This window comes from Sitodiplosis mosellana, unplaced genomic scaffold, assembly GCF_009176505.1.
Source record: "Sitodiplosis mosellana isolate CC-2019 unplaced genomic scaffold, AAFC_SMos_1.0 Smas_scaffold_6102, whole genome shotgun sequence".
Lineage (NCBI taxonomy): Eukaryota > Metazoa > Arthropoda > Insecta > Diptera > Cecidomyiidae > Sitodiplosis > Sitodiplosis mosellana.
The window spans coordinates 2,061,826-2,089,072 of NW_022601343.1; the positions used below are offsets into that span (position 1 = coordinate 2,061,826).

Here is a 27,247-nt window from a genome sequence, read left to right on the forward strand (position 1 = left end):
ACAAATTTGAGGTCGTCGTTTTTGTCAAGTTCACAATTCATATGAGAAAGGGATTCGAAAAAATCAGACTGGAGTTGTCAGAATCTCATTCTGAGTGTCACATACGCTCGACAAAACAACGACCTCAAAATTTGTTGGGACAGTCTAATGTGCATCTATTAGTTATTTAGTACTTGATGACTATAACAGAACTGGAACTTCAATTGAAGAAGAAGAAAAAACGAATGTTCTGGAAATTCTTGAAGTTCTTATTCAGATGTTAAAACAATAAATGATGATATTTGGAACAAATCGATTGTTTTCTCCACATTTTAGACAATGTTTTTGTTCTGTTTTTTTTTCTTTACTTTTCATTTTCATTTTGAATTTCTTTTTTCCTATTAGTCATGAACAGATTAGTATTCAGTAGTTCCCTAGTCTTGTTACTTTTGTCAAAAGTCACTTTTGCTGCTATTCACTTCCACTTTACATTCCTAAATGACAAGTGCCATATCCTTCTTTGATGGCATTTGGACTTTTTTACCCTGCCAAAGCGAATTATGAATTGTGAAGGCATCGATTGTTACCGTCAAATGTTTCGTATGAATTTGTGAAAAACATTTTCCACCGGAATTGTATCTGTAACACAATCATTCATTTATTAATGTAAATTTGGTGTCTAAATGTATTCGGCAATAAAAACGACTTACTTGAAAAATTTATCGAACATGAACTCATCTACTTGACTTGGACCAGTACCGTAAAGCTTCAATACAGATTCATTTTCAGGCCAGTAGCTGTACAGAGCACGAAATTGGCAACCGGCATCACGGAATAATATAAGGAAATGTTTTGCATCACTCCGATTGATTTTATCGAGGACTTTTTGCTTAGCCTCACGGTTGACAACTCCAGGGAAAACACAATATTCAACAGCATTTAATATTATGCCGCGATTTGACTTTGTTGTGGGCTGTTTATATAATTTGGGACCTATAGTGGAAAGAAAATTGTAACATGTTATTTTTATTTTCGCATTTTTCATTAGTTTTACAAAACTCAGGATATTATTTCAATATTTCAAGTTAAGGTCAAATCTGTCGCGCAGTTATTGGGATGAATCGCGATGCTTGCATTCCGGTATGAGTGATTTGTGTCAGATGAATATTTTAAATTAAGAAGTAGTGTTTCTTCTATTAAAAAGCAATTAAAAGTCAATGACTTTAAGTCATACAAGTAATGTCAACACTCTCCTATCTGTGGTGTGTGCATGTCATGTGCGTGTTAATATGAAAGAATTTGATTTCCGTTTTCTTATTGTAAATAATGTAAATGACGATTCTGACACTCGGCTAAATTAAACTTAAGATTTTGAGAAACGATTTGCAAAATAGATGAATTGTTAGTGATCGTTCACATGCAAGCTGTCGATGACTCCAATTATTATGGTAAATACAATAAAATCTTCTCGTGTAGACTCTCACGATATATTTTGAGGGGGCAAGGATTTCCTTTTCTGAAGGTAGCTAAATGGAAAAGGATAAAGGAGGTTGATACATATATGCGTATGCAACTCATTTTTATTGCATTTGTATCCCGTTAAAATGGTTATCTCAACGCTCAAAACTATCCCATTCGAAATTCTGTTTATTTGTTCTGAATTTGTACGTGTGATATTTTTGTGTGTGTGTTGTTCTTGGACTACAAACCAGAATATTCCAGCATTGAACTAGGAGTCGATGAAATATCACTAGAACCGTCATCAAATACACGACGTTTATTCATAAAACCAGGCGGCAGTGAGCCAGGGCCAGATGGTGATGGTAAATGACGATTGGATTGTCCCATGCCTGGTGATGGTGCACGTCTAGGCGGAGTTGCACGGCCCAAACCAGAATCTGTATCTACGTCACAAAATGCACGGCAAAACATTACAAGATTTTTAGTCACATATCAATTGTGCAACGATCAATCTCAGAAATAATGAAAGTGAATGACACGACAATAAAAAGGTGATAGACCGAGACAAAAAAAGGATAGATAGAGAGATAGAGAAAGATATAATTATATTCGTTCACTGATAATATCATCATAGACCAAATCAATTGCCTATTCTAGAGTAGTAAGTTGTACCACGAGGATACTACTAAATGATCATAATGCACTACTTATATACCTATTTGATTTTCTTAATTTTAATAATTTTATAGTATTTTCCGTGCTGATAGAAAAAAAATAAGCAAGCATGTGTCACTTCTTTATGTATGTGGATATGAATTGTGGAAATGAAATGTGTATAATGTTTTACGCTTAAGCAATTTAGTTATAGCCATATAATTGATGTGATACGTTAAAATTAAAACTGTAATAAAATTATTCTAACATTATTGACGAATTTATTTCAACAAAACTGTAGCACGTTTGACATATATTTTATACGAGATTCAATTGATGAGATTGGGATGTTCACCTATTTGTTCAGTTTTCACTTCTCTCAACACAGTGGTTTGACAGCCGAACGCATTAGTATTACGCCAAATATATTTTATGAAACATTTACTGTAATAATTTCAATAAATTTCATGTCTTTTGGGCGAATGAACGTGATTACTACACAACTGAGATTCCTGTAGCAAACGTACTGGGTTACCTGAAATCTAGGTAATTGGTGAGCTACTGAGCTATGGTACATTTGAATGCTATTGAATAAAAACAACTTATTAACAATTATCAAAATGAAATCCAAAGTATTCGCATTGCAAAGAGAAACAAAATGTTGTTTTTATTGTACAATGTACACATGATTTTGAATTGCATGATAATAAGTTGTTTTTCTTCGATAGCATTTTGTTTCAAGTAAAAACAGTGATATCAAAACGAACAACTATAAGCTTTAAATCACGAAAAATTTATCCACCCATCATCGTATATTATAAATGAATCTTTTTTGAAACGATTATATTGTTATTCTTTCAAAAAAATTCTCTGTTGGAATCATTTTAACTGTATATTCAAAGAATGTTTGTTGGTTTAATTTTTTTTAATAATTGAATTTAATTAGTATTTTCATTCAAAATATCAAAACACCCTTTGTTATTCATAATCATGCCGATTTATGATCTTAAATCAATGGTTTAATTCACTGTCTTCAAACCAAACATATTTTAACGCGCCCGATATAAATGTTGATCAGGCGGTGAAAAGCCTGTTAACAACAGAAATCGAGAGAATGAATGGTCGTTTGATTTGGAAAACGTTGTTAATATAATGACAAAAAATAAATACCAAAGACACATTACAAAACAAACAATATATGCATTGTAAAACTGAGTATATCCATATAAATCTGATCATTTTCCCTTTTCAAAATCAAAAGAAATATTTAAAAAAAAAACAGGTGAATTTGTATATTTTTGTTGTTAGAGGGTTAATAGTGCATACAACCGCCTTTAGACGGGCAAAATTTGAACGCATGTATAACGTAAACCGTACGTCGGATCACATAGCTTTAAAAAGCATTTTTATTCTTAAAGGTGTCCTCTATAATTTTGTCTTTTGCACTATCCGTCTACATCAAGCGGTTGTCGTGTTATAAACAAGAATGTGCGCAAAAGCGAAAATTTGACAAAATAAATTATTTCCTTTCAAAATTAGATATATTTTCGACAAGATCGCAAGATTATGTCAATCGCATTTCCTGACTGAACCGTTAAGAATCCAGGATTATGAATATTTTTTTAATTATCTATGGCCAAAAATGAGCCAAGTCAATGCCTGCTAGCAGTAAAAACTATACACGGTGATCGATATAGGAGTTCGTTTGTTCAAGTATCAAAAATTAGCGTCCGGCTAGCAGGCATTGATTAAATACCAGTACTCCCAGCCCTATGGAAAATTGATGCACTGGAGGGTTAACGAGCTTTTTGAATTGAAATATGGTTTATAACGAAACGATTTGGCAGAATTTTTATTCTTTGAAAAAATGATTTATGTTTAAATTTTGACTACTTCAAAAATATGTTCTGTTGACAATTTCACTTTGGTATCTGTTTAAAGCCGATATAAATGTGATTTGAGTTGTAGAATAAAACAAGTGCAAGTAAAGTATGCATAACCGGTTATTAGTCTCTTCACAAAAATCCTAATTATAATGCGTGAGGCCTTTGGATTGATTCATTCAAATAAAAATTGTAGTCTTTTGAATAAGAAAAACCACTTTTACACACACTGAAAGAGGAAATGAATTGACCGAAAATCGCTGATCAACAGACAAGGTAATAAAAGAAATGGAATTGTTAGCTAGTTTTGGTCTGAATAAATAGTCATAACGAATGAGAAAAATGAAATAAAGCTATCTCACACCACTGTTATTTTTTTAAAAAGCCAAAGAAGAATATAAATTGAAAACGTTCAAAGTTAAAAATAGTACAATGACACGTTTACTCCAATCTTCAAGTATTGCATTATAATGCATAATTATTTCTTGAACGTCATTATCTCTACCATTCTTTTGAATTCGAACGGGTTTTAATTGTCTGTCAGATTAAGAAACCCATAGAAGAAAATAGAAAACTAAAGGATCCAAGAGAAATACAGGGTGATTCATAATTCCATGCTAATCTCTCTACGACAGATTCCTTGGCTCATGAGGAGTAAAAATGTGTATGGACACTTTTCCGAGTTCGGCCTCTATACCAAAGATTTGGCCGCCGGCGCATTTTTGGCCGCGCCGCCGTGCTTCTACGCCAAAAGCCATTGTGAGCCCATTTTTGGACATAAATGCATGATTTTTAGCTCATTGGAAAGATATTGAGGCCCACTAGATCCTCCAATCCAAAAACGGTGAAAATGTTTGACTAAGGGGTTAAAATTAACCCATACCGGAAAGTATGGAAAAATGGTGAAAATAGTGAATTATTTCAAAATAATGCGTTATTAAGGTATCGTTTTTTCATCATAGATTGAAAGATCGTAAAATTTCAGGCCGGTATGCTCATTTTCAGAAACCGATTTTGCCGTTAACCCAAGAAAACTGCGACCCAAAGGTGTCATTAGTACCCATTTTTCGAAGGTTCTTAGATACCGGGGTATAACCCAGAAACTATGGAAGATATCGATTCGCTATCTTCAGGAAAGTTGTCGAGGGCGACAAAAACAACAAGTATGGCTGATGTGTTCGAAAAATACCGTTACTTTAGTAAAAATTACTAAATTAGAAATTTTGATTTCGAGCGCCATCTACAGGTAAAATTCATAAAGTAAACAAACCACATTTGTTGCTTTTGACGCCCTCTACAATTTCCTTACAGATAGTAAACCGAACTCTCCCACAGTTTCTGAGTTATGTCCCGGTATTTGGGAAACTTCGAAAAATGGGTACTAATGACACTTTTGGGTCGCAGTTTTCTTGGGTTAACGGCAAAATCGGTTTCTGAAAATGGGCATACCGGCCTAAAATTTTACGATCTTTCAATCTATGATGAAAAAACGATACCTTAATAACGCATTATTTTGAAATAATTCACTATTTTCACCATTTTTCCATACTTTCCGGTATGGGTTAATTTTAACCCCTTAGTCAAACATTTTCACCGTTTTTGGATTGAAGGATCTAGTGGGCATCAATATCTTTCCAATGAGCTAAAAATCATGCATTTATGTCCAAAAATGGGCTCACAATGGCTTTTGGCGTAGAAGCACGGCGGCGCGGCCAAAAATGCGCCGGCGGCCAAATCTTTGGTATAGAGGCCGAATTCGGAAAAGTGTCCATACACATTTTTACTCCTCATGGGCCAAGGAATCTGTCGTAGAGAGATTAGCATGGAATTATGAATCACCCTGTATATCCCAAGGTATACTCAACAACATTTGAGATTAAATTAAAACAAAATAAATTGAATGAAAGATCTCGGTAATACAACATTCCAAATATTGAAATAGGGAAATTTGTTGCATTTTAAATATTATTTTCAAAATTAACTTTGGGGCAGCCTTACCGCATAAATTCATAAGCGAATTGGATTTTCGACCCCTGAAATTTAAGTTGCTTCCCTTAGCGACTGATATTCTCGACATGGTTCGGCCACGTTCGGCTGGTTCTGCAAAATATTGGTTGATTTGTTTTTTTTATGCACTAGAGATTGAACTAAAGGACACAATTTGTTCATCTAGTTTGATTGTTTGAATGTACATATTGTGACGCTGCGATGTTCTTGCGCATTCACTCTCAAATAAAATTCATTACCTTCAACTTTGCTACTACATCATTCATAACACACAATGAAATTATAACATTTGCTCCATATTCAATAGCCCCATTAAAAATCCTTTCACCTTAGAATAACAATTTCAATTTATGTTCCATTTTTCATAGGTTGAAGCAATTAATAATTACAGAGAAATTCTAACTGAGTTTCAGAAATCTGCTCGATATATACCATGATTGATGAAAAATGGATAAATTTTCAGTTTTTACTCTACGAAACAATAATATTCCTTGTTTGATTAAAATTGAATTGTTTTTAATGTGCATTATTTTGGATCGTGCAAATGTGTTAAACTGATACAGTGATGATGAATGTGTGAATAGTATCTGGGAATGAAAGTGAGTGTTTAAGGCAATCTATATGAATAATAAAATAATGGCTGCGCGGAAAAGCCGAGACTTAATTTTTCAAACCAAAATTAACTTGAAATAAAATAAAAATTGATGAATGCTTTTTTAGAGATATTACTTTTAAATGGTTTTCACGCCAAAATCAGTTAGCCCGTTATGTCTTGACTAAACTAAAGAAGCTGGGAAATCGAATTTATTTACATCAGTTTCTACTATTTTAAACCAATAGAAATTTGGATGGTGGTCATAACATCCCGGAAGAACAGATGTTCTTTATCGGGATATTATGACCGCCACCCAACCAATTAGTTTCTTTCTTGACATAAATAATTTCGAATTTTTAGATTTTTTGGCAGATATAAAAGAAACCCGTCACCAACCTCTTGATGTTTTATAAGACCCACGACGACCAATGGGTGTTGAACTAGTGCTATGATATTCATCTGGCGATTCTGTGTAAGGTAAAAGCGTGATTAGGTTTAGGATTAGTTGTACATTTTTCCCCAATTATTTTGGATAATTATCAAAAGATGTGTCCTTCAATCGATTGCTTAATTTTTTTGACGATTTGACATAATATAAAGTTCAAACATGCACAATTGGTTACACACACATACACACACTATATCAGCGCCGTAGCCAGAAAAAAAAATTGGAGGGTGCAAAATCAAAATTTTTCTTTTGTTGCACCTTTGAAACCCGATTTTGCACCCGATTTTGTTGCACCTTTGAAATTTTTGGAGGGTGCAATGCACCCATTGCGCCGGCCTGGCTACGGCGCTGCACTATATAAAAATTAAAATGAACTAAAACCGTGAACTGAAAAATTAACAGATGGAACTTACCTCGTACGGCCAAGGAGTCTTGTGATCCACGATAGTAATCTCTCCGCATAGAATTAGAACTTAATTGACCAATACCTACCATATTCGCATTTTGAGGTTTTTAATAAAATTGGCAATATAAAACCACATATAAAAAAAAAGAAAAAAACACAAATTCAAAATAAGTTTGTACAACGGAGCGTTTGGATGGCTCTTTTTTCATTCTTTTGTTCTTCATTTCCTTTTGGATCGGTACATTTTCATAGAAGGAAAACCATAGAATCAAGCTATGTAAACTCTCAGGCCTGATCGTCTGATTATTGCCCTTATCTTTCTTTAAGGCTGATGAATCCAAGCAGACTGGAACTCTGTCCAGCTTTTTTCATTTCAGAGAGTGTATTTTTACTGCTTAGCAGGCGTAACTTCACTTTAGAGACAACTTGGAAAAATGCAAAATTATTGATGTTTTCTGTATATTATGAGTAGCTAAGGGTCCCTACATGTCATTTCAGTGGTGCAATTCGCGAATTTTTTATTTACTGTTATTTTTTTTTTACTTTTGTGCATGAAACTAAGAAATGGTCTCTGGGGCAAAGTATATGCCAAGAGCTTTGCAACGCCAGTACTAAAAATGTACGTCATTGGTTCTATGCACTAGGAGCTCCTCTCTACGTTTATATTTCCAACGCAACTTTTATTCTGTTCTGATCAATACAGTTTGCTAGATTTCTGTCGTTTAATTCATTTTTGTACATTTTAGTACCATTTAAAACGATGTACTGCCTCTTAGAATCATAAGGAACCACTGAAAATGCACCAGAAACATTTTTTTTGTATTTTAGTACAATTTAGTACATTACCTTTAGGTTCAGAACACTTCCCATCAAAAAAATAATCCCTTATGTCCTAATTCAAGGCCAGAATGTTGAGAAATCGCATCCCCAAGCGCTCCGGCCTTGACTTAGGGCATATAGGATGATTTTTTTGATGGAGGATTCCAAAAATGTAATTTGTTTGGAGGGTTAAGGGTTTTTTGACCCGATATACAGAAAAAAATTAGTTTTTTTCAATAAATTTGAATGGGAACCCACGGAAGGGGAGCTCGGAGGGATGACCCATGGGTAAAATAGATAGTGCAAACAAAATTAGCTATAGTTGGTCATACTTTTGTATGCAAAATTTCAACTCTAAAGGGTGAAAAACTGACTCTGTAATATTTGACCCCCGATGGGGAGCGATTTCTGCCAGTTCAATATCTGGGAGACTGGATGCGGGGGGCCGTTGAGAAAATACATATTCCCACTAATTTGGGTATGGAGAATCCGAATTTTCGAGTTTCAGGTTTAAAAAAATGTAATCCCTGGACAGGGAATCCCCAAACCCCCAGGAGGGGTGGAAGGGAAGGGCGGCTACCCAAAATATTCTCCTTGCCATTCTGAACAACTTTGCCATACATCATTTTTGGATCAGATGAAATTTGGCAAAAGGTGTGGGTCTATCCCCACCCGTGTGAGAAAAAAAATGACTGACTGACTGACCTTAACTTCAGTTGACTTTAGTAGATTGAATTTATGTTTCTGTTCTAAGAAAATCACTTTGTCCCAAATGATATCAAGTTTTTTGACCAAGATTTGAGTGAACCGACTGCTCAGTTACAATATTTGCACACAGGCACTATGCCCCAAAAGGGGCCGCTGCCTTTTTCTCAAAATTATTTTTATTTCATTCCCTATCGATCTGTATATTCAATTTTAAAATCGATGAGTGTCAGTTGGGGCGGTTTACTTGTAAGATGGATCTTAGCTAGCAATGAACATTTCAATCGTGAGTGCGTAAAAATGATGCTTTAGGCGCCAGAGTTCGCAAACTCAGGCCTGCTCAGCAGCAAAAATACACTCTCTGTTTTATTTCTATGGCCTTCTATGAAAGTGCATTGAATTCAAACAATTAGTTGCAAAAGGAGCCATTCTCATGAAGAATATTGGAAACAAGAACATGCTGGAAGTATTTAAGATAATATCTGTGGCCTAGGGGCTGAGAACTGAAACGAATGATACGAACATTTTCGAATTTGCAACCAATAAATAGGAAAATTAAAATCAAAATAAAATATAGCCGAGTGGAATGATAATAATTTCAAACGAATCGATTCTCTGCTCCGAAGTCATAAATAAAAACAGTTTGCCACTGATAAGTAATAATTAAGAAAAACACATAAAACGTAACTATTTCTACCGATATTAATTAATGTTGCGCAAGTTATTCACGCGTTATACGTTTTTAAACAAAGTCGTACCTGTTAAATTCGAATTCGACCCTTTTTTGTTGCGACTGGATAAACTAGATGCTTCACTTAAATCAACTGATCCCGTTTCGACATGAATGGTCTTAGGACGTGGACGAATGACTTTTTGTGGTCGCATTTTTGCTGCTGCACCACTTGATGTTTGACTGAGCATTGCATGTTGTTTTAACGATTGCAATTCATTACGATCGAGAGTGATCCCCTTTTGTTCGGCTTCTTCAATTGCTTTTTTTAGTTTATGTTGCTCAAGAATAGTAGCCCGACGTGCAGCTTGTTCTTCACGTTTCCGTATACGTTCGTCTTCCTTTTCACGCTCTCGTTCACGTCGTTGCATCGCTTCAATTTCCTTGCGCGCCTTCGCTTCTTCTTGCTGTTGGCGCCTTTGCAGTGATAAGAGCATGATCTTTTCTTTTTTTCGTTCCATTTCATCGACCGATTCCTACATTTTTCATTGACATCGATTATTTATTTTCTACTTAAATAACCTAAATAAAATCTTACGGGATCCAGTTTGACGAGAGCATCATCTATAATAAGTGTTTTATTCGCATCATGTGACCGATTCTGAGGGGATGTTGTTTGTTGCTGAGGTTCTTGCTGATGATTTGTTACATCTTCTAAATGTCGACGATCCAAAATAGACGACATTTGACTGTCACTTACGTGCTTTCGAGTGATAGTCGGTTCTGAATCGACAGCAATACCGTTTGACTCGTTTCTCTCGAATGCTTGATCGTGATATGAACCACGAACTTTATTTTCAAAGCTCGAAAAACTGTTCTGTCTTTTGTTCACTATCCAACATATACCGATGAGAATTGATTATTCACTACATTCATGTTTGATACTTATACAAATTCCAATTGTTAATATATTTACCTTGTGGGCGTTCTTTATTCAATTCTTGTTCCAATTGAGTGATCTGTTCTTGCTTGTCTGTTGCGTCTAAGCTACGATCTTTCTTAGGTGAACGTTTTGTGCGCAGCGGTGGTTTTGGCCGCTTCGGTTGTGAGTTATCAAATGATATATAAAAACCCTTTTGTTCGTTGTTAATATCCTCGTTAGGCTTCTGAAATCACGAAAGCGATTATGGGCGATAATCGGTTTGTGTGAAATAGTATTGATATATTTGCACAAATCATGCAGATAAAATCTTACTTGGAAACTGTTCATATTTAATGATGGTCGGGTTGGTGATGGTATGCGATACGTCAATTTACCACTAGATATATTTAATTTCCCTAAATCTAAATCCTGTTCGTGCTGAATAACGTTTGGTCGACCTAATAAGTGTTTCGTCCTTGGTGGTGGTGGATGTTCCGTAATCAAGTCGACCGAGTCTTCATCCCCGATGAATGAAATGCTTTGCGGTGCCATATCATCAACGGATTGTGAAGAAATCGATACACGATCATCTCGATACTCATTTTTGCCATTGGTGTTATGATGTACCCCCTTTGAATCTGATCCAGTTGAACTGACTGGGGACGAATAGAATTGATCGAATTGATGTTGAGGCATTCCAATCTTATTTTGATGTAGCATAAAACCAGGATTCTTGACAATAGAATGACTCGATGACTTCCACGTATGTGTGTCTATTTTTGGCGAATTCTGTGACCAAGCATTTACGTCTAATGGCTGTATTTGCGGCAGCGGTGGCGGTTGCTATACAACAGACATCAAACATATGTAATAAATCGTAATAAATTTCAATTTAAATCATTGGCTACCTGATTTTGAGGTATTTCTGTATTCAAGGCTGCCGCTGGCTGAGCCCACGTTCTTCTCGCTGCCGGCTGTGGTGGAGTATTTTCATGTAAGTAAAATTGGTTCGATTGCGGCTGTTGAATACGTGGTTGTGTTTGCACCGAATGATTATTATGGTATTGATCAACTCGATACGTATGATAAGGGTTAATGGACTGTTGCTAAAATAAGTAATAAATAAATTCACAGCGAGTAAAAAGCCTATTAAAATTGAATTGATTGAATTGATTGTAAAATGGTATATACCTGATGGGATTCATATTGGTACAAGCCACCGCTTCCATTTTCATTGTCTACATATGAGGAATATGACTGATGATTGTTTGACACTGGAGTCACATATTGACCTTGCTCATTGATGAACTGATGTGAATCTCGACTAATTGGACGTACATTGTTGTAGTGAATTGGCTGCTGCGGCGAATGCGGATGCGATATATGTGGCGATGATCCGAAATTTGATTGTGATATTGGACTTCGATGATTTGATGTTGCACCAGATATATGCTGCTGGGATCCAAACAGCATGTTCGCGATTTGTTGCGCTTGCATGATTTGTTGCGCCTTGGCATGTTTCGCCTGCATATGAACCTGCAAATTCGCCAAGCGATTTATATCTTCATTCAAATCCTGGAGGCTCGTATTCTTTTGATCAATACTCTTCTGCATATCATACAGAGAAAACATTAGAATACTTTCAATAACTAACTAAGTATTACTTATTCAAGTACTCACTTGATATTGGTCAATACTCATTTGGTCCAGATCTGGGGTTTGTTTTGATTCAACGTGTGCCCACTTCGATTCTATCGTATTAAGGTCAGTCGAATCCTTTTATTCCAAAATAAAATATGTATCAATTCATTAATATATATTAGTTACATTGAGCTATCTTATGTAAGACAAGCGTTCCCATAAAAATCATAAGCGAATTTCTGATAAATAATAGAAACCAATTTTGTTGTTGCTTGAAACCAATATTTGCAAAAAGGACTTCCTAATGAACAACAAAAAATCAATGTTACAAGCGAATGCTAGATGACTTCTGTCGTATTGATGTTCATGCAATATGATATAAAGTACAAAATAAAGCTATAACATTTTGCGAAGCATGGTATGATGTCAAAATTTAGTGAAGCAAATGAATCTGCGAATATAATCGATACCTGTGAACTATATAGATTTTCTGCTTGACTATCACCATCCTTGATACTATCCACTAAACTATTATCCTTATAATTTTTGAGTAAATTATTTTTGTCCTGTGAAACAAGGCCGTAAATCAACGTGAAAGATTAATTGAAACGAAGTAATTGAAATCTTAAATGTTACCTTTCCAATTAATTAAATCTTTTTGAATTGAAAACAAATTAAATATTATGATAATGTATCAAATTTCAAGTTATTCAGTGATATAATTTTGATAGATTAACAGAAAAGATTCCTAGTTTTAAACTAAATCAAATTCAATGTTCTACGTGCTTGAAAACATTCGCAAGAGCTGATCAAACGATGGAGGAAAAATGGAGTTGAAACTCTAAAATAGAAAATCAAACTAACAAATCAAACATTTTCATCACAAATAACTCAAACTGTGGAAACTGTTGACATCGTTCTAACAAATTGTAAAATGACACAACAATAACCTTGTTTATTGCTTGGAGAAATGCTGCCTTTCCAACCTTTTGCTGTTGTTGATTCATGGTTGCCTCCATTTTACGTTTTTCTTGCTCAATTTGACGACGCTTTTCTTCAAGTTGCATGCGCACTGTTGATAATTTGAAAACATCTACACCAGCACTCGCACCATCATCCTCGGCTAGAAACGAGATGAAGAATTTTATGAGTTGATTAGTTGATAATCCACGATGTGCTTGAAATAGTCACAGCGAAAACGGCTATTAAAATTTCATTTATCTAAGTTTTCCAAAATCGAAACAATTCCAAAACAGCAAACATTTCCTAGAAGACTCTAGCTGGCACAAAATCAGAGCAACTGTTGCCAACCGAGTTGAAAGAACTAACCTGAATGATCGATTTTCTGATAATTCACTGATTGCTGTTGCCAAGTGGTCGTGTTTGGTAGTGTCGCAAAAGAAGTTTTTCGAACTGGCTGCGCTCCATCATCCAAATCCATATTGATATTTCCTGATTGCTGTGACATTGTAATATCGCCATCAATTATGTCTTTGGAATGTGGGTCAGTGGTTTGGCTTTTACGTCGCATTGGAATCGGTGGTTGTTTCTCAGTTTCATGGTCCTGCTTTTCAGAATTTAATGTATCATCGTAATCGAATAGTATAGAGCCCCGAGCATCCGCCATTGAGGAACGAACAGGTACTGCTGGTTCAATTACAACATTTGTCATGGACTTTTCACGCTCGAACGACCGACCTATCATATTCAGTTGATCTTGTGATCCACCAAAATTCTCTATGGTCAACTGTGAATCATCACTAACCGAATTTCGACGAGAACGGCGACCTATAGATATATCGATTGATTGATTAACTACATATATTATAATCATAAATTAAAAAACTTCGAATTAATGGTTATGCGGTGATATTCAGAAATGTAAGCTACTTGAAACGCTGGGTTATATACAGACCTGCAAAACTTGGTCTTCTAGTTTCTTCCCAGTTACTAGGACGACCAGCGGCAATACTATCGCCTACAAAAAATGGTGCATTCAACAAACGAAAAAGGTATACCAAAAATAAAATACAAAATAAAAATGAAGGTTGAAGCTAGAACAACACCGCGATCAATCGAAAAATGATAGCAAAACATAACGAAATAATAGTGAAAATCCTCTAATTTTTTATCAATCGCTTTTTTCAATCCTTTTTTACCTCGTTCTTCTGTCCTCGAGTCTGCACGCTCTTTAGATTGTCTCGAACGAGCAGCTGGAAGTGGTTCTTGCATTGAGGCCAGTGTTGGAATTGTGCGTCCGCGATGTACTACAAAGCCTGCATGTGCATATAATATTATAAAAAGAGAAAAACAGACGTAAAGAGGAAATTTAAAATCAACACTTTTGAATTAAGCGTCTTTTGTAAAAAAGTAAAAAGCAGGATTTTGTAGTATGAAGCGATACTCACCTCCATCAACACCTGTATTCTGATCTTCACGTGGTGGCGTTACCCGCCTCACAGCTGTTGCTGATACTGAACGGTCCACTAATTGGTACAATAGAAGAAATGGAAATAGAAAAAAGCATATTTTATTGCAAGCACACTCAATATTATAGCGACATCTATTATTAAAATAGCTTGTAGTAAATGCACTTATAGCATTTCCCTGTAGTTGCGATGTTTCCTATTAAGTTCCCTTGTAGTACTGACACATTCATGTTTGACACTTGTTAACTACATACCACAGGGGAATTTAATTGGTAACATCGCAACTACAGTGAAATGCTATGAATGCGTTTACTACAAGCTATTTTAATAATAGATGTCGCTATAATATTGAGTGTGAGCATAGTTAAAAAACAAAGAGCAATCGATGATAACGATAATGTCATTATGACATCTAGAAAATGAAGTATTTTAGGAACATTTGAAAAATACAATCGAATTTCTGAGTGATTTAAAGCAAAATGCGATAGTGAATAAATTATTATTTTAAATGAAACTCTAGATGGAGAAACTACGATTACTATATAATAATTTTAGTTCAATTTTTTGTAGCGCAATTCACAATTTATTAAAATTGGATAATCGAATCGTTGAAATTTTGAAAATTACATAAATTTTTGGTAATTGAAACGATGAATTGGATGCAATTGATACATAGTTCCATATTTTTAAACAGACTCCATGCAAACAACTGAAGAATAAGAGCAAGTGCACTGGAGTAATTATTAATAGCATGCATATTAGGGGTGATCGATTTTGAAAATCCAATGGTATCGAAAATGGAGCTTGCGGGATCGATAGATTATGGGGAGAGATGAAAATTTTGTTTTGCAGACTCATAGCAGACACGCAGAATAAAAAAAAACATATTCGTGTCTGTATTTCGACTATGTTGAACCTACTACTACTACTACTACTACTACTACTACTTCTTCTTCTTATTTTTTTCGGCCGAACGAAGATCCGCGCACAGCAAAGGAGAAGAAAGTGCGCGGTGTGCGCTGCGCACACAACTCAGTTATTAAGAGAAGACCATCGCACACGAGCGCTGTGGTCCACATTGAAATGAGTTGTACTGTGAACTGAATGTGCGATTCTTAAGCCCTGCAGAAAAGTAACAGAACAAAATTTTCATCCCTCCCCATGATCTCGCACGGTCCATTTTTGATATCATTGGATTTTCAAAATCGATTACCCCCCTAATACATTATGTCAATGGGTGAGATCGACAGAAGAGTCAATTGTTTTTCTCGCATTATTTCCTTATATAGTAGTATAAGGCAACAACAAGTAACTGATATCGAGTATTGAGTACATACTTCCATTTTTCTTCAATACAAAATTAATCCAAAATACTCTACTCACCCATCGATATATTGAGTGGATGTAGCAACCAAATTTTCTACACAACAAGCAATTTATTACTACTATAGTTTTCAAAATAAAAAAAAAGATACTTCAATGACACTAGGAAATTCGAATACAAAAACCGTGGCTAGCCAAAATGCTTCACACATGTGTAAAACCGAATTATTTCAAAGTCGAAAAACAATAACGATCACATGATATTTTTAAGAAAAGCGCCCAGATGCCAGGTTTTGGCTTGACTGCCCGACAAGTTGGTAATCATTTTCTTACGTCGAGATATATAAATTATTGATTGATAATAACCCGAAAACGCCGTAATTTTTAACATAATATAGAATTTTTTTGCAAAGATTCTTTTGAAAGAGTCTCTTTTGAAAAACTCTTTCGATTCAATCTATAGAGGCTCTATCAAGCGGATGGGAAAATTCAAACCCTGTATAAAATTGTAATTTTTTGCAATAAATTTGACGTAAATTTATTTATTTAGTGCTTGCTGTTGTCAAATTTATTGCAAAAAGTGTCATTTTCCTATCCAAATTATTTTCCCAATCTGGCAATTTCATTGGATGTAATGTTAGTTTTATTGATTGTTTTGTTACATTTTATTTCGATTTGTTGTCGATTTTGTTGATTTTTTTTTTCAATTTTCTTGGCGATTCGTAAATTTTAAAGGAGGTTTTGTATTTAATTGTATGGAACAAAACTGTATTTTCGGAATTTATGTTGGGTTGTTGTTGTTGTTGTTATCAAAACTACCGACTCAAAAAACCATGAAAATTATTTTCTTCACAAAATTGAATGTTCCATTTGCCCCAAAAATTCTCCGCCAAAGAAATTGTAGCTATTTCCAGAAATTCAAATTGTGAAAATTAAAGCAAAATTCTGGTTTGCCCATTTTTGACGAAAAAAAATCGCCACTTTTTAAAATCTCGCAATTTCATGATGTCATAGTTTTGAAATGGCATAAATGTTTTTGGACACAAAAATGACAAAACGCACACAACAGTTCGGAAACAAATAAAAGTATAAAAAAGATAGAGAGAGAGAGATACATTGATAAAGTTCTCTACTTTTATCAGAGCATAAGGCCGGCACGAGCGCATGTGAGTGATGAACTACAATCTGTGTCCGAATTGTTATTTTTGGGTCTAAGAATGTATGTTCTGTTGTTGCTTTTTTTCGTAGTCTTCAAATAGAAATTTGAACCACTTGTGCGGTTCTAAGCTCTGCATCGGTATCACTGTCACACGGTGGAAGCAAAAGCAATATACCATCGGCAACACCTTGTTGCACGCATAGTTATGTGTTGAAAAATACATTGTACAGGTTTGACAGCAAAGTTCAAGTTTATACCAACATACAAGGCATTACTATCCCTCCGACAAAATGTCGCTAGTGGTATATCCTCTTGCTGTCCACCGTGTGATCATTGTAATGGTATCATCTGTTTGAAACCATTTCATTCTTTATTATTCCATTGTAAAGACATTTCACGGGTAACACATTCAAACATAAGTTTAAGTATAATATAATTTTTTGATCATGTTCAAAATATCATTTTCGTGGCATTCTGTCTCTTTCGTGTCCACTTCGTCATTTTTGAATGGAAATTGTCATTTTTGTGTGCGATTCGTCACTTTTGTGTTCGAATTGTTGTGTGCGTTTTGTCATTTTTGTATCCACAAAGTTGAGTGCCGTTCTAAAATATCTTTCGGTCGATTTGATAATGTGATGTACATATCGGCATTTTTCGAGCATGTAAAACGTGTCTATTTCCTATGATATGTACCTGGTTCAGTTTTTATTTACTTCCAAAGGGTCGTTGCCATATGGCAGCGCTAGAAAATAAAAAATTCCAAATTGTTTCAAATCAGGTTGTATCGATTTTCACGATGAATTTGTATGATTACTTGACCAGATTTTGGACGATTAAACGTCGTTTCTTTTTTTATGAGATGCAATTCATCGTGGAAACTATTAAATTCCGAATATTTTCGACTCTTTTCGCTTTTCAAAAATGTTTTTCATGATTTTAGCCAACTTAATCTGGACGCAAAATTCTTAAGAAATATAATGTGATATATTTTTGTAAAAAAAATAACATAAAATAAACTTTAATGAGAGAATGTTTTGAATGATTGTTAAAATTTGCGATGTTCTTGTTAATATAGACCTTGAAATGGCGGTTTATTGCTTGCGGCTGAGCTAGTTGGCGAATCCAAACCTGGCCTAAGATCTGGTATTGGTGTCACTGAATAATGACCCAATGTTAGGCCCCGACGTTGCTGAATTCCATGTTCATTTACCGTGTCATTGCTGTCCGATTCTATGATTTGTCGTGCACCACAGAGAATATATTGATGATTTAATTTTTTTCGTATGTATGTTAAAATAAAATCATACCAAAAAGCATTTTGCAGAAAATTAGCAAACTAGTCATAAAAAGTGATTCAATATCTTTTTAGCCACATATTTTTAGAAATGTATACGTGAATGTATCACCTCAAATATGAAAATAGTTATTTTATAAAATAAATTTTGCAAAACAGTGTTAGCTGGGCATATTTAATAAACATTTAAGTCCCAATTTAAGATACCACAATAAAATAATTGTTATTTATACACAGGGTGTGTCACTCGAAGAGTGTCCAAACAACATAATAGTGTTAATATTTTTGGATATTTTTTCATAATCAACAGACTTTCAGAATTCGCTGTCAGATTTCAATCATTTTTTTTTCTGTCCAGTCCGACATGCAGGTTCGTTCAATCTTATTCTGGCTGTAGGCCCCCACATATTGCAATGCATCTCTTGCGGTGTCCATATTTTGATTCAATAGTGACTTATGATACACCCCAGATTCTATCAAACTCCGTTCTTTGAATACGGTAGCCAATGGTCTGTGATTTTTTTTCAATCAAATCATGAAACTTTTTTATTTGGCTATATTTCGGAATAACATTGCAAACTTTACGAAAAAATACAATGACCATCAGATGGTTAATATAGCTTCAATCTGTCTAATTTTCAGTACCGAGATTGGCAGATTTGATTGATTATAATTGATGATTGATGATTTTGTTTTACTAAATTCTTTTCCTTCTTTCTATACAAGAAAATAGTATTTAATTTAATTTTTATTTATTTATTTATTTATTTTTTTCGTAATAAATCATCATCAATCAACATAAATCATGATCAAACCACTAGGTGAAAAATGTAATTGGGATTTATCCTGTTTTTTTTACCATTATAAACAAATAAAAATAAAATAATCTGAGGAGGTCAACTTTGAAAATTCCCCTGAAACCGCTACTAAACTTTCAAAATCTATTGGGTGTACTTATTAATTTCCGCCGTTTTTTGTGTGCAAAAATACATTTATTTCATAATAAAATGAAAGCAGGGCCGTAGCGTCCATAGGGGCGCAAGGGGCTGAGCCCCCCTGGAATTTTCTGAGCACCCTGAAGTTTTGGCGATTCTTATTTGAAAAATAAGGCTGAGCCCCCCCTGTCTTTTCATTCACGCTACGACCTTGAATGAAAGTATAACTAATAAGATTATAGTCCATCGGAAGTGACATCCTTTGCCTATATTTCAGGCAATTTACAGATAAGATCTTGAAAAAATAAGGGTACTTTTGTCCCTATGAAAGGATCGACCCATTTGACTTTTTCGAAAAGAAGTGAACCGTTCTCCACTTAAGTGATTTTAAATCGTATGAAACCAGTGGAAGTCAGACGGAACAAGGTCTGGAGTACGCAGATTGATCAAGCCGATCCCATCCGAGGTCTTCCTAAGAAATATTTGATGTGTTCTGTGAAATTTGATGTGTTCAAATTTTTGTGGTTCTGCTGTCAATAATCGGTAGATACCGATTGATTATTGTTAGGAACGATTAATTCTAACACTTTAAACACTTCTTTCACCCCACCTGTCCCCCCTCCAACCCCTAAAAGTGAAATATGCATTTTTCAGTGATGCACTTGCAGCGCCCCCTATAGTGACAAGGAGCCAAGTTCAAAATATAAAAAGTTTGAAGAAGAAAAAAAACTTTGATTATTTTAACCTCTGCCCAGTATTGTGGGCCAATTTTTATAGATTTTGACGTGCTCTTTAACATACAATAGCTAAGATTGTCAAAAAATCGAATATATGTATCTTTTGTACATCATGCAGGGGTCGGCGGAAATCAATGAGTACACCCAATAGTTGGTGTTTTACTCAGCTATGGTAGTATTAAAACCTCTACCATGCCAAGTATTGGTCTTCTGACTTTTTTTCAAATTTGTTGCACAGTATTACCAATTTCTGTGTAATTCTAAATTGTGATCGATTCAATAAATTAAACATAGTAAAGCTTACTTGAAATTTGTTGATCCATGCCAGGATATGCGACACATTTGGCTGGGTGAATTTCGAATAAATTGAATAGGTCGGCTAAAAGAACAACTAGATTTTGCTTCATAGATCTGTAGAAAGTAAAAATGTACTGGGTATAATTTTCAGTTGCTAATAAATGCGTTAGTACACTTACCCTCGCATATACGTAACGTCCTGCGGTGTCATATGAAATACGGAATATGGCAAATGTTTCTGTGAAAAATTACTAACTAGCAGAATATTGGAAATGGAATCCTCAACCGTTGGCATATAATTCAATCGCACACTTGAATAAAGAAGAAATTCAATATATCAATTTACAGATTATAAAATACGTTAGTAACTTTTTGTTTTATTAGGATAATTGGCAAGAGTCCAACTTATACACCCTTTTTCTATGACAGTTACAAAAAATTAACTTTGAGCAATTCGTTATTTAAGTTATAATAAAGTTACGAGCGAAAGTGACACACCTCAGAATTCAGTGGAAAAGAAGTTTTTCTGCATTTTTCTCGTTTCTAGAAGTATATAATGATTAGGTGTCTTCAGCATGAAAAGAACTACGAATATGCTGAAGACACCTAGTGGCTATCGCTTTCCAGAGAAAAACACAAGAAAACGTTTTTTCCACTCAATGCTGGCTGAGCTGTGTCACTTTTGCTCGCAACTTTATTGGATTCATTTTTGCTCAAAGCTTTTTCCGTATTAGTTATAGAAAAAGATCTCATAAATTGTACTCCTGGTTTGTGCAATGTGCATATAAATTGATAAAATCATTTAGAATGATAGTCAAATATATAAAATTCAACTAATTCAAAAAACACACCTTGTCCATGGTACAATATTTGGGCAATAATATGAAATTAAATAAGCTAAACAAACGCCATCACATAGATCGATGTAATCGTGTACAGGTGGTATGTCTGGAGATTGTAGGCGTACCCCCTATATTCGATCCAAACAAAGGAAAATAATACGATAAACAAAGTTGAAAAAAAAATATGTTACGCTATAGCCAAGAAAAAAATTACGTTTTCATCAGTTGCGCCATTTTCAATTTCTTTATCGATACGTCGTTTTAGAGCCGCACACACATGTGAAAGCCAACAAAGTAGCGCCGTTTCATGATTCTGTCCCTCCTTCGGCAACGATCCTCCGGTTATTCTATGCATAGTGAATGGGAAAGAAGTTCAGTACATCAATTTTGGAACTCTAGCCAATAATATTAATTGAACAGAAAACATACCTGTTTATAGCCGCTGAAATACGTTCACAACTAGCCACTTCTTTAGCATACAATATCATAAGTGCTTCTATCACAGACATGTGGGCATTCTGTTGTAGAAAAAAACATGACACTAATCAATGATTGTGTTTTATACACAAATGAGCAACAAGCACTGTACGCTTACAATTCGTATTGGATTTGTTTGTATTAGAACAGTCTCGGTTAACGGCATATCTGGATTTTCAGCTATTAAAATTCCTTTGCGAGTCAATGTTTGCAGTATTGACCAGTGATTTAAACTTTGGTAGTTAGGATCCGAATACAAATTCGACAATGTTTGGCAGTAAATCGAAGCATTTCCCAAATTAACTACAATCTGAAAATCGTAAAATTTCGAGAAATAAAATTAAACATGCTGCTAAAATGCTTCCTCTTGAAATATTTACTTGTGGCTTCAGATGATCTTGTCCTTCATGATCTCGGTAGAATGGTTCGCGTTGATTCTCTGGCACGCGATTATTGAATGCTTTAGATAAAATCCATTTGACGGAGGCTCGTTGTCGCGCCTTTTCCCGATCAACGAAGATTACATAATGGGACAAAAACCAATGTTATGATGGTGAGCATGAAAAAATTGCAAACAAGAAATATGTAATGTAAATTAGTGTGAATTGCAATCATTCTTCGATTTCAGATCCTCTCCTGGATTAAAACTAATTGAAAATTAACTACATTCGTAAGCTATTAATAAACAAAGTGCACACTTTCTTTATAAATTTTTCACATAAAACAATTGAATTCAAATAAAATTATTAGATGCAACACAGTGGAGCGCAATGGTAATAAATTTAGCAAATCCTAGACCGTTCAGAGTTCAGTTTGCATTGCTTTTGTCCCTATCGGAAGATCACTGACTTGAATCATGAATGACGTTTATCTGACAAATATCATTTCCAACATTTGAGTAAACCTTATGACGAAAGCATTTACTTATACTTCCAAACTATACCGTATAGAGCATTCATTGCTGAATATTTTCCATTTACAGCGCACTTTGTTGTATTAGATGTTTCAAAGACCATCGCGCAATTTGTTTTGTCTTCTCTTGCACAAGGTGTGAGACAAATATTTGCATAGTCGTGATGTCAGCGGCGCTTATATGTTCATGTCTTAATGCTACTTCAATACCAGAGGTCGCAACGAGAGCCCATCCCATCGTAGTCCCGCCGAAGACCGCCAGTCCCGAGTCCGAACTTTTTGGGCTCGGTCGGGATTCGGGCTGACCCTTCCGGCCAATTTTTCGGCCCGCTTGCGACCTCTGTTCAATGCAGATAATAATCGGTTGATATACATATCGTAGGCGTTTCGAGGTTTTTTTAAAGTGAATTCAAAATCATACTAAAGCAAATGCCAAAGCGTTTGTATGTTATGTTGACCATAAGACTAAAGAGAATTCAATCGCTGTGTGAAACAACAACATCGAAAATATTCAATATTAGAGCTTCATACAGCCAAATACAGCCAACGCATCGCCGTAATAGAATGGGTTTCAAAGCAAAATTCACAATATTCAGACGTAAATTAAATTGAGTCTGCTACATATGTTTACATATGACTAGAAACTGATCACTTCGAACTGAATTGGTGCTTTATTTGTGAGGGAATCAAATTTGCTGTACATCGAAATATTATTATAAACGATCTTAAATGCAATATTAAAACTTTTCCACATATACAGTAATAAAGGTGTATGTTGCAGTTCTTTTTCTAATTCTTCTTGCACGGAATAGAAGTAGCAATTCGGAGTTGGAAAAATATTTTAATTGAAGTAAAATTACTTGATTGAATTTCTGCTAAAGTAATTAGCATACATGTATGTAGATGTAAAAAGCGAAAATATTAAAATTGCAGGCAGACGGTGAGCTCTATAAGATGCATATTATCTATCATACTCTTTTTAAATAGCAGTAATTAATTACAGCTTGGAACTGAACATTTAGATATATACACAAATGAAGAAGATATGAAATGATAGCCCAACACTTGGAATTGAGTAAGAGAATGAATTAAAATGTTATGAAATAAGAGTAAGAGAGCGTTTCAAGTGGTAAATTTTGTAAATGTTAAACGTCTGGATTTGAACTAGGGTTCGAATTGATCTGATAAATATAATTATGACAAGTGAATCAGATGTAGCAGCGCTAAATTCTTTTCATCATGAGCTTTATTGCGTGTTCACCTACATTCCATACATATATTTCTCAGTTTTAAAACAGGTGATCTGTGATTTTTGGCAATGATATCAAACAAAAGTGGTCAATTCACTGGCAGTGAAGTATTTTTTGTATTCTCTCCTTTTTTAGTGTAAATTAACTACGACACGAACACAAAAATAAACGAATGGATGACCTAATCGTGCGACAATAGGCGTTCACAAAATGTTTTAGAGTTGTTATGGATAAATCCATATTTTGATTAGATTATGCAACGTACAGGCGAGGAATAAAACACATGTGTAATATAATAGGATTCTTAGCAATCTCTTACTTTGCTGTGTAATGAATGAAATTTTAAAAATTTTTAAAATTTTAAAGGAAAAGTCTTCGTTGTGTTAATTGGTCATTGGTAGTGCGTTTAGTCTGAATATGTTTCACATTACGAACAGAATAAACATATCACAAAAACAAGCCAGACCTACATTGATGGAATGTAAAAAAAGCTACACAAAACGTCCGTATGGATTTTGATTCGAAGAAAATTCAATATGTTCACGTCATTGATTTTGAATGTTGTTAAATATCATTATTTCTATAAGGGTAAAGAGATATTGATAAAAAAATGCAATCGTGAAGAAATTTCTTGCTCTTGTTTATATTCATATCGCCGCTCCAACAAACAGCACCAATTTTTTCCTATAAATACACAGCATATCTGATTTAAAATATTGTGGTATCTGGATTTTTTTTTCAAAAAGAGAAAAATTCAGTTGGAAGAATAGTCCGCATAACCAACTATTATTCAATATTTTCATTCAGAGAAATAAGTCTTGCTGATTCAGGCGCACACATTGCTACTTCATAAAACTTAGAAAAATCTTAGACAACCGAACGGTGAACATCTTGCCAAAGCAAAAAAAAACACTTCAAGCCACAAGATTCGACGAAACATGTAAAAAAAACTGTGAACGTGGGCATTTGTTATTACCAACATTATTATTATCATTATTATTGTTATTATTATTATTAGACGTATGGCAATGTACTATGCTTACAAAGGGAATGCAGATGTGTGCAATGCTTATACTCTTCAGAAAATATGATTTTTGCATCCGTTCAATTTAAGCAACTATAACTTCAAGCTTAATACACGAACATACCTCGTGTACATTCGATCAACATAAAATACGAACAATCTTTTAACATGTCATTATGTTTGATCCCATGGTTTTGATCAAAACATGGTGAACGTAGACAAATCTTGTTTGTTGGTGGCAAATCAAAGAGAATGTTGCATAAAAATCGCATATGTCAAAACGAACGCGTTTTGTTCGCAGATGGTCAAAGAAAACTTTGGTTAAATTAACGCTCATAATTCTCAATAAAAAAGTATTTATTTATTTACAAATAATTACATACCTGTCGTACATCCGATGTGTCAGAATCCATTTTATCCATATCATTTATATTAATAGATCACAAAGTTTATAAAAGTTTTCAACTTCGTTTCTTGTGTGTATAATTTTCTATTGTTATTATCTTTTTTCGACTTAACATTCACACACACACATAGTTATTCACACATACACTTTTCTTCTATATCTTTTCTTTTTGAGATTTACACACCATTTTCTTTTTATGATTCAATTTTAGGTATGAACACCACATAGGTTTTTCTGTACGAAATTACGTGGAGCCGATTCTTTCCATTGTAAACAGCGTTTGGCTGGAAAAAAAACGATCAAAAGTTGTATCTCTGAAAGAGAACATACAGATACATACAAATATACATTTGACAAATACCATAAACATCTCTTGCACGACTAATAACAAAATTTGATTTTGATTTAATGCTGAGAGAATATTTGAAAGAAAAAAAATCAGCAAATGTAAAAATTCGACAAATTTAAATATATGTGTCACCACTGACATTTTATTTTTATTGATAAGTCATCTGATTATTTTGTTTTGGGAAAAATCAATTGTTTTATATTATCGATTTGAACGTACACGACACATTGATGATTTCATTGGGCTTGTCATTCAGAAAAGAAAAAAAAACACGCAATACATACACGCAAATATAAATGAGCTAACTGTTTATAGATAGTTGTTATTTGTCAAGTTTTTATTTAATCAGTCAATTTTAGATTTTTGAGGAGTTTTTTTTCCATTTCATTGCACAAACAATTTTGAATTTTTTGCAATAAATGTTGTTTTCGATAAGTTTAAATTGCTATTTGAATCATATGGCCCCAAAAATCCGGATTCAAAATTCCATAATATTCAATCCTACGCGCCTGTTGTATCTGTCACTTACATACACTCAAAAATCTATGCTCTCGCTTGTCCAGCGTCTTTGTGTCATCATTCGCTCTGTTATACATTTATTCGTGCACAAAATCATGGAAAACATTAAGAATGACATCAACAATCAACGGAGCATTGTCAATGGCGAATTCATGCTGGTACTAAACCACCCAGGAATGAATTAAATCACAATGGAGGAAAACAATCCGAATGAACTATATGATGTTTTGTTTTAAAGAAACATACATTCAACCGAAATAAATGGGCCACGATGGACGAGTTTTTCTTCTCAATGTTAGATGATACAATGCAATTTGCAATGGTTGATGTAATTAGTTTTCTTCATCAAAATCACTTCGGTTTTTCAGTGACTATTAATAATTATGCAAGCCCTTATATTAGCCCTTTTTATTTTAATTGCATTATTTCGTGGAAACTCAACGATGAAATATCGACTTGTATTCGTCTAGAAAACGCAATAATTCAAGCAACTATTTTTATCTCTTCTATGTTGTGGTACTAATACTCTTTGGTGAGTGGCGATTTCTTCTTCATAAGCTAAAAACTGCGTCAAAGGTTCGCAAAAAATGAATATTATCGAGGCTGCCAAATCCAACTTTGTATTCACGGTCAAGGGACTCAGGAAAAACTCATAAACACTCTATTGTTCACAGTTCAGATAATTTTTTACTTCTTTCGGATAACAGTTCAAATTGGAAATATATACGAGAAACTATGAACTCTTTAACACTTCAACAAATGGGGAAAAAAAGAATCTTCAAGTGACACTTTACTTGTACCGATAGACATTTTGTGCCCACTTTTTTTAAACAAATAAACAAATGTTTATATTTTTGCCATTTTTTTTACTTTCTAATCTTTTAGTTGTATTTTTCTTCACTTTGGTAGCATAGTAATTAGCACAATTTATTTCATTTCTTTTTGTCGAGTGAGAGCAGCAGCTAGTAAAAAATAGTGAAAAAAAACTAAAGTCATTTTAGCGCATTATTGTGTGTGTGGATTCCCTGTAACGTTTCCAGCGCCCCCAAACAGCGAGCCATCTGGCGGCAAATTCTCCATCTTTAGTTATTCATTTAAATAATA

At 34.3% G+C, this 27,247-nt stretch overlaps 1 protein-coding gene across 50 annotated transcripts; it reads right to left on the reverse strand.

Annotated features, from left to right (window-relative positions):
• Positions 1-230: 230 nt before the first annotated feature.
• On the reverse strand, positions 231-27,164 carry LOC129573774 (patronin). 50 transcript variants are annotated; one of them, XM_055454745.1, is made up of 29 exons: positions 26,938-27,154; positions 25,253-25,559; positions 22,064-22,183; positions 21,802-21,993; positions 21,636-21,724; positions 21,421-21,553; positions 21,216-21,334; positions 20,544-20,675; positions 20,372-20,478; positions 18,179-18,331; positions 14,599-14,676; positions 14,350-14,466; positions 14,106-14,168; positions 13,520-13,978; positions 13,141-13,313; positions 12,661-12,756; positions 12,230-12,325; positions 11,741-12,085; positions 11,458-11,655; positions 10,883-11,392; positions 10,604-10,793; positions 10,226-10,518; positions 9,716-10,163; positions 7,441-7,515; positions 6,976-7,047; positions 5,976-6,077; positions 1,689-1,883; positions 690-972; positions 231-618 (listed from the first exon to the last, which is right to left on the reverse strand). In XM_055454745.1, exons 2-29 carry the CDS (start codon positions 25,289-25,291, stop codon positions 474-476), a joined length of 5,022 nt encoding a protein of 1,673 aa, XP_055310720.1. In that variant the 5' UTR covers positions 25,292-25,559; positions 26,938-27,154; the 3' UTR covers positions 231-473. The 50 variants fall into 50 exon arrangements, with proteins under 50 accessions (XP_055310720.1, XP_055310719.1, XP_055310730.1 ...); XM_055454744.1 differs by having other exon boundaries at positions 11,741-12,157; XM_055454755.1 differs by lacking the exon at positions 18,179-18,331 and having other exon boundaries at positions 26,938-27,157.
• Between the last annotated feature and the right edge of the window lie 83 nt (positions 27,165-27,247).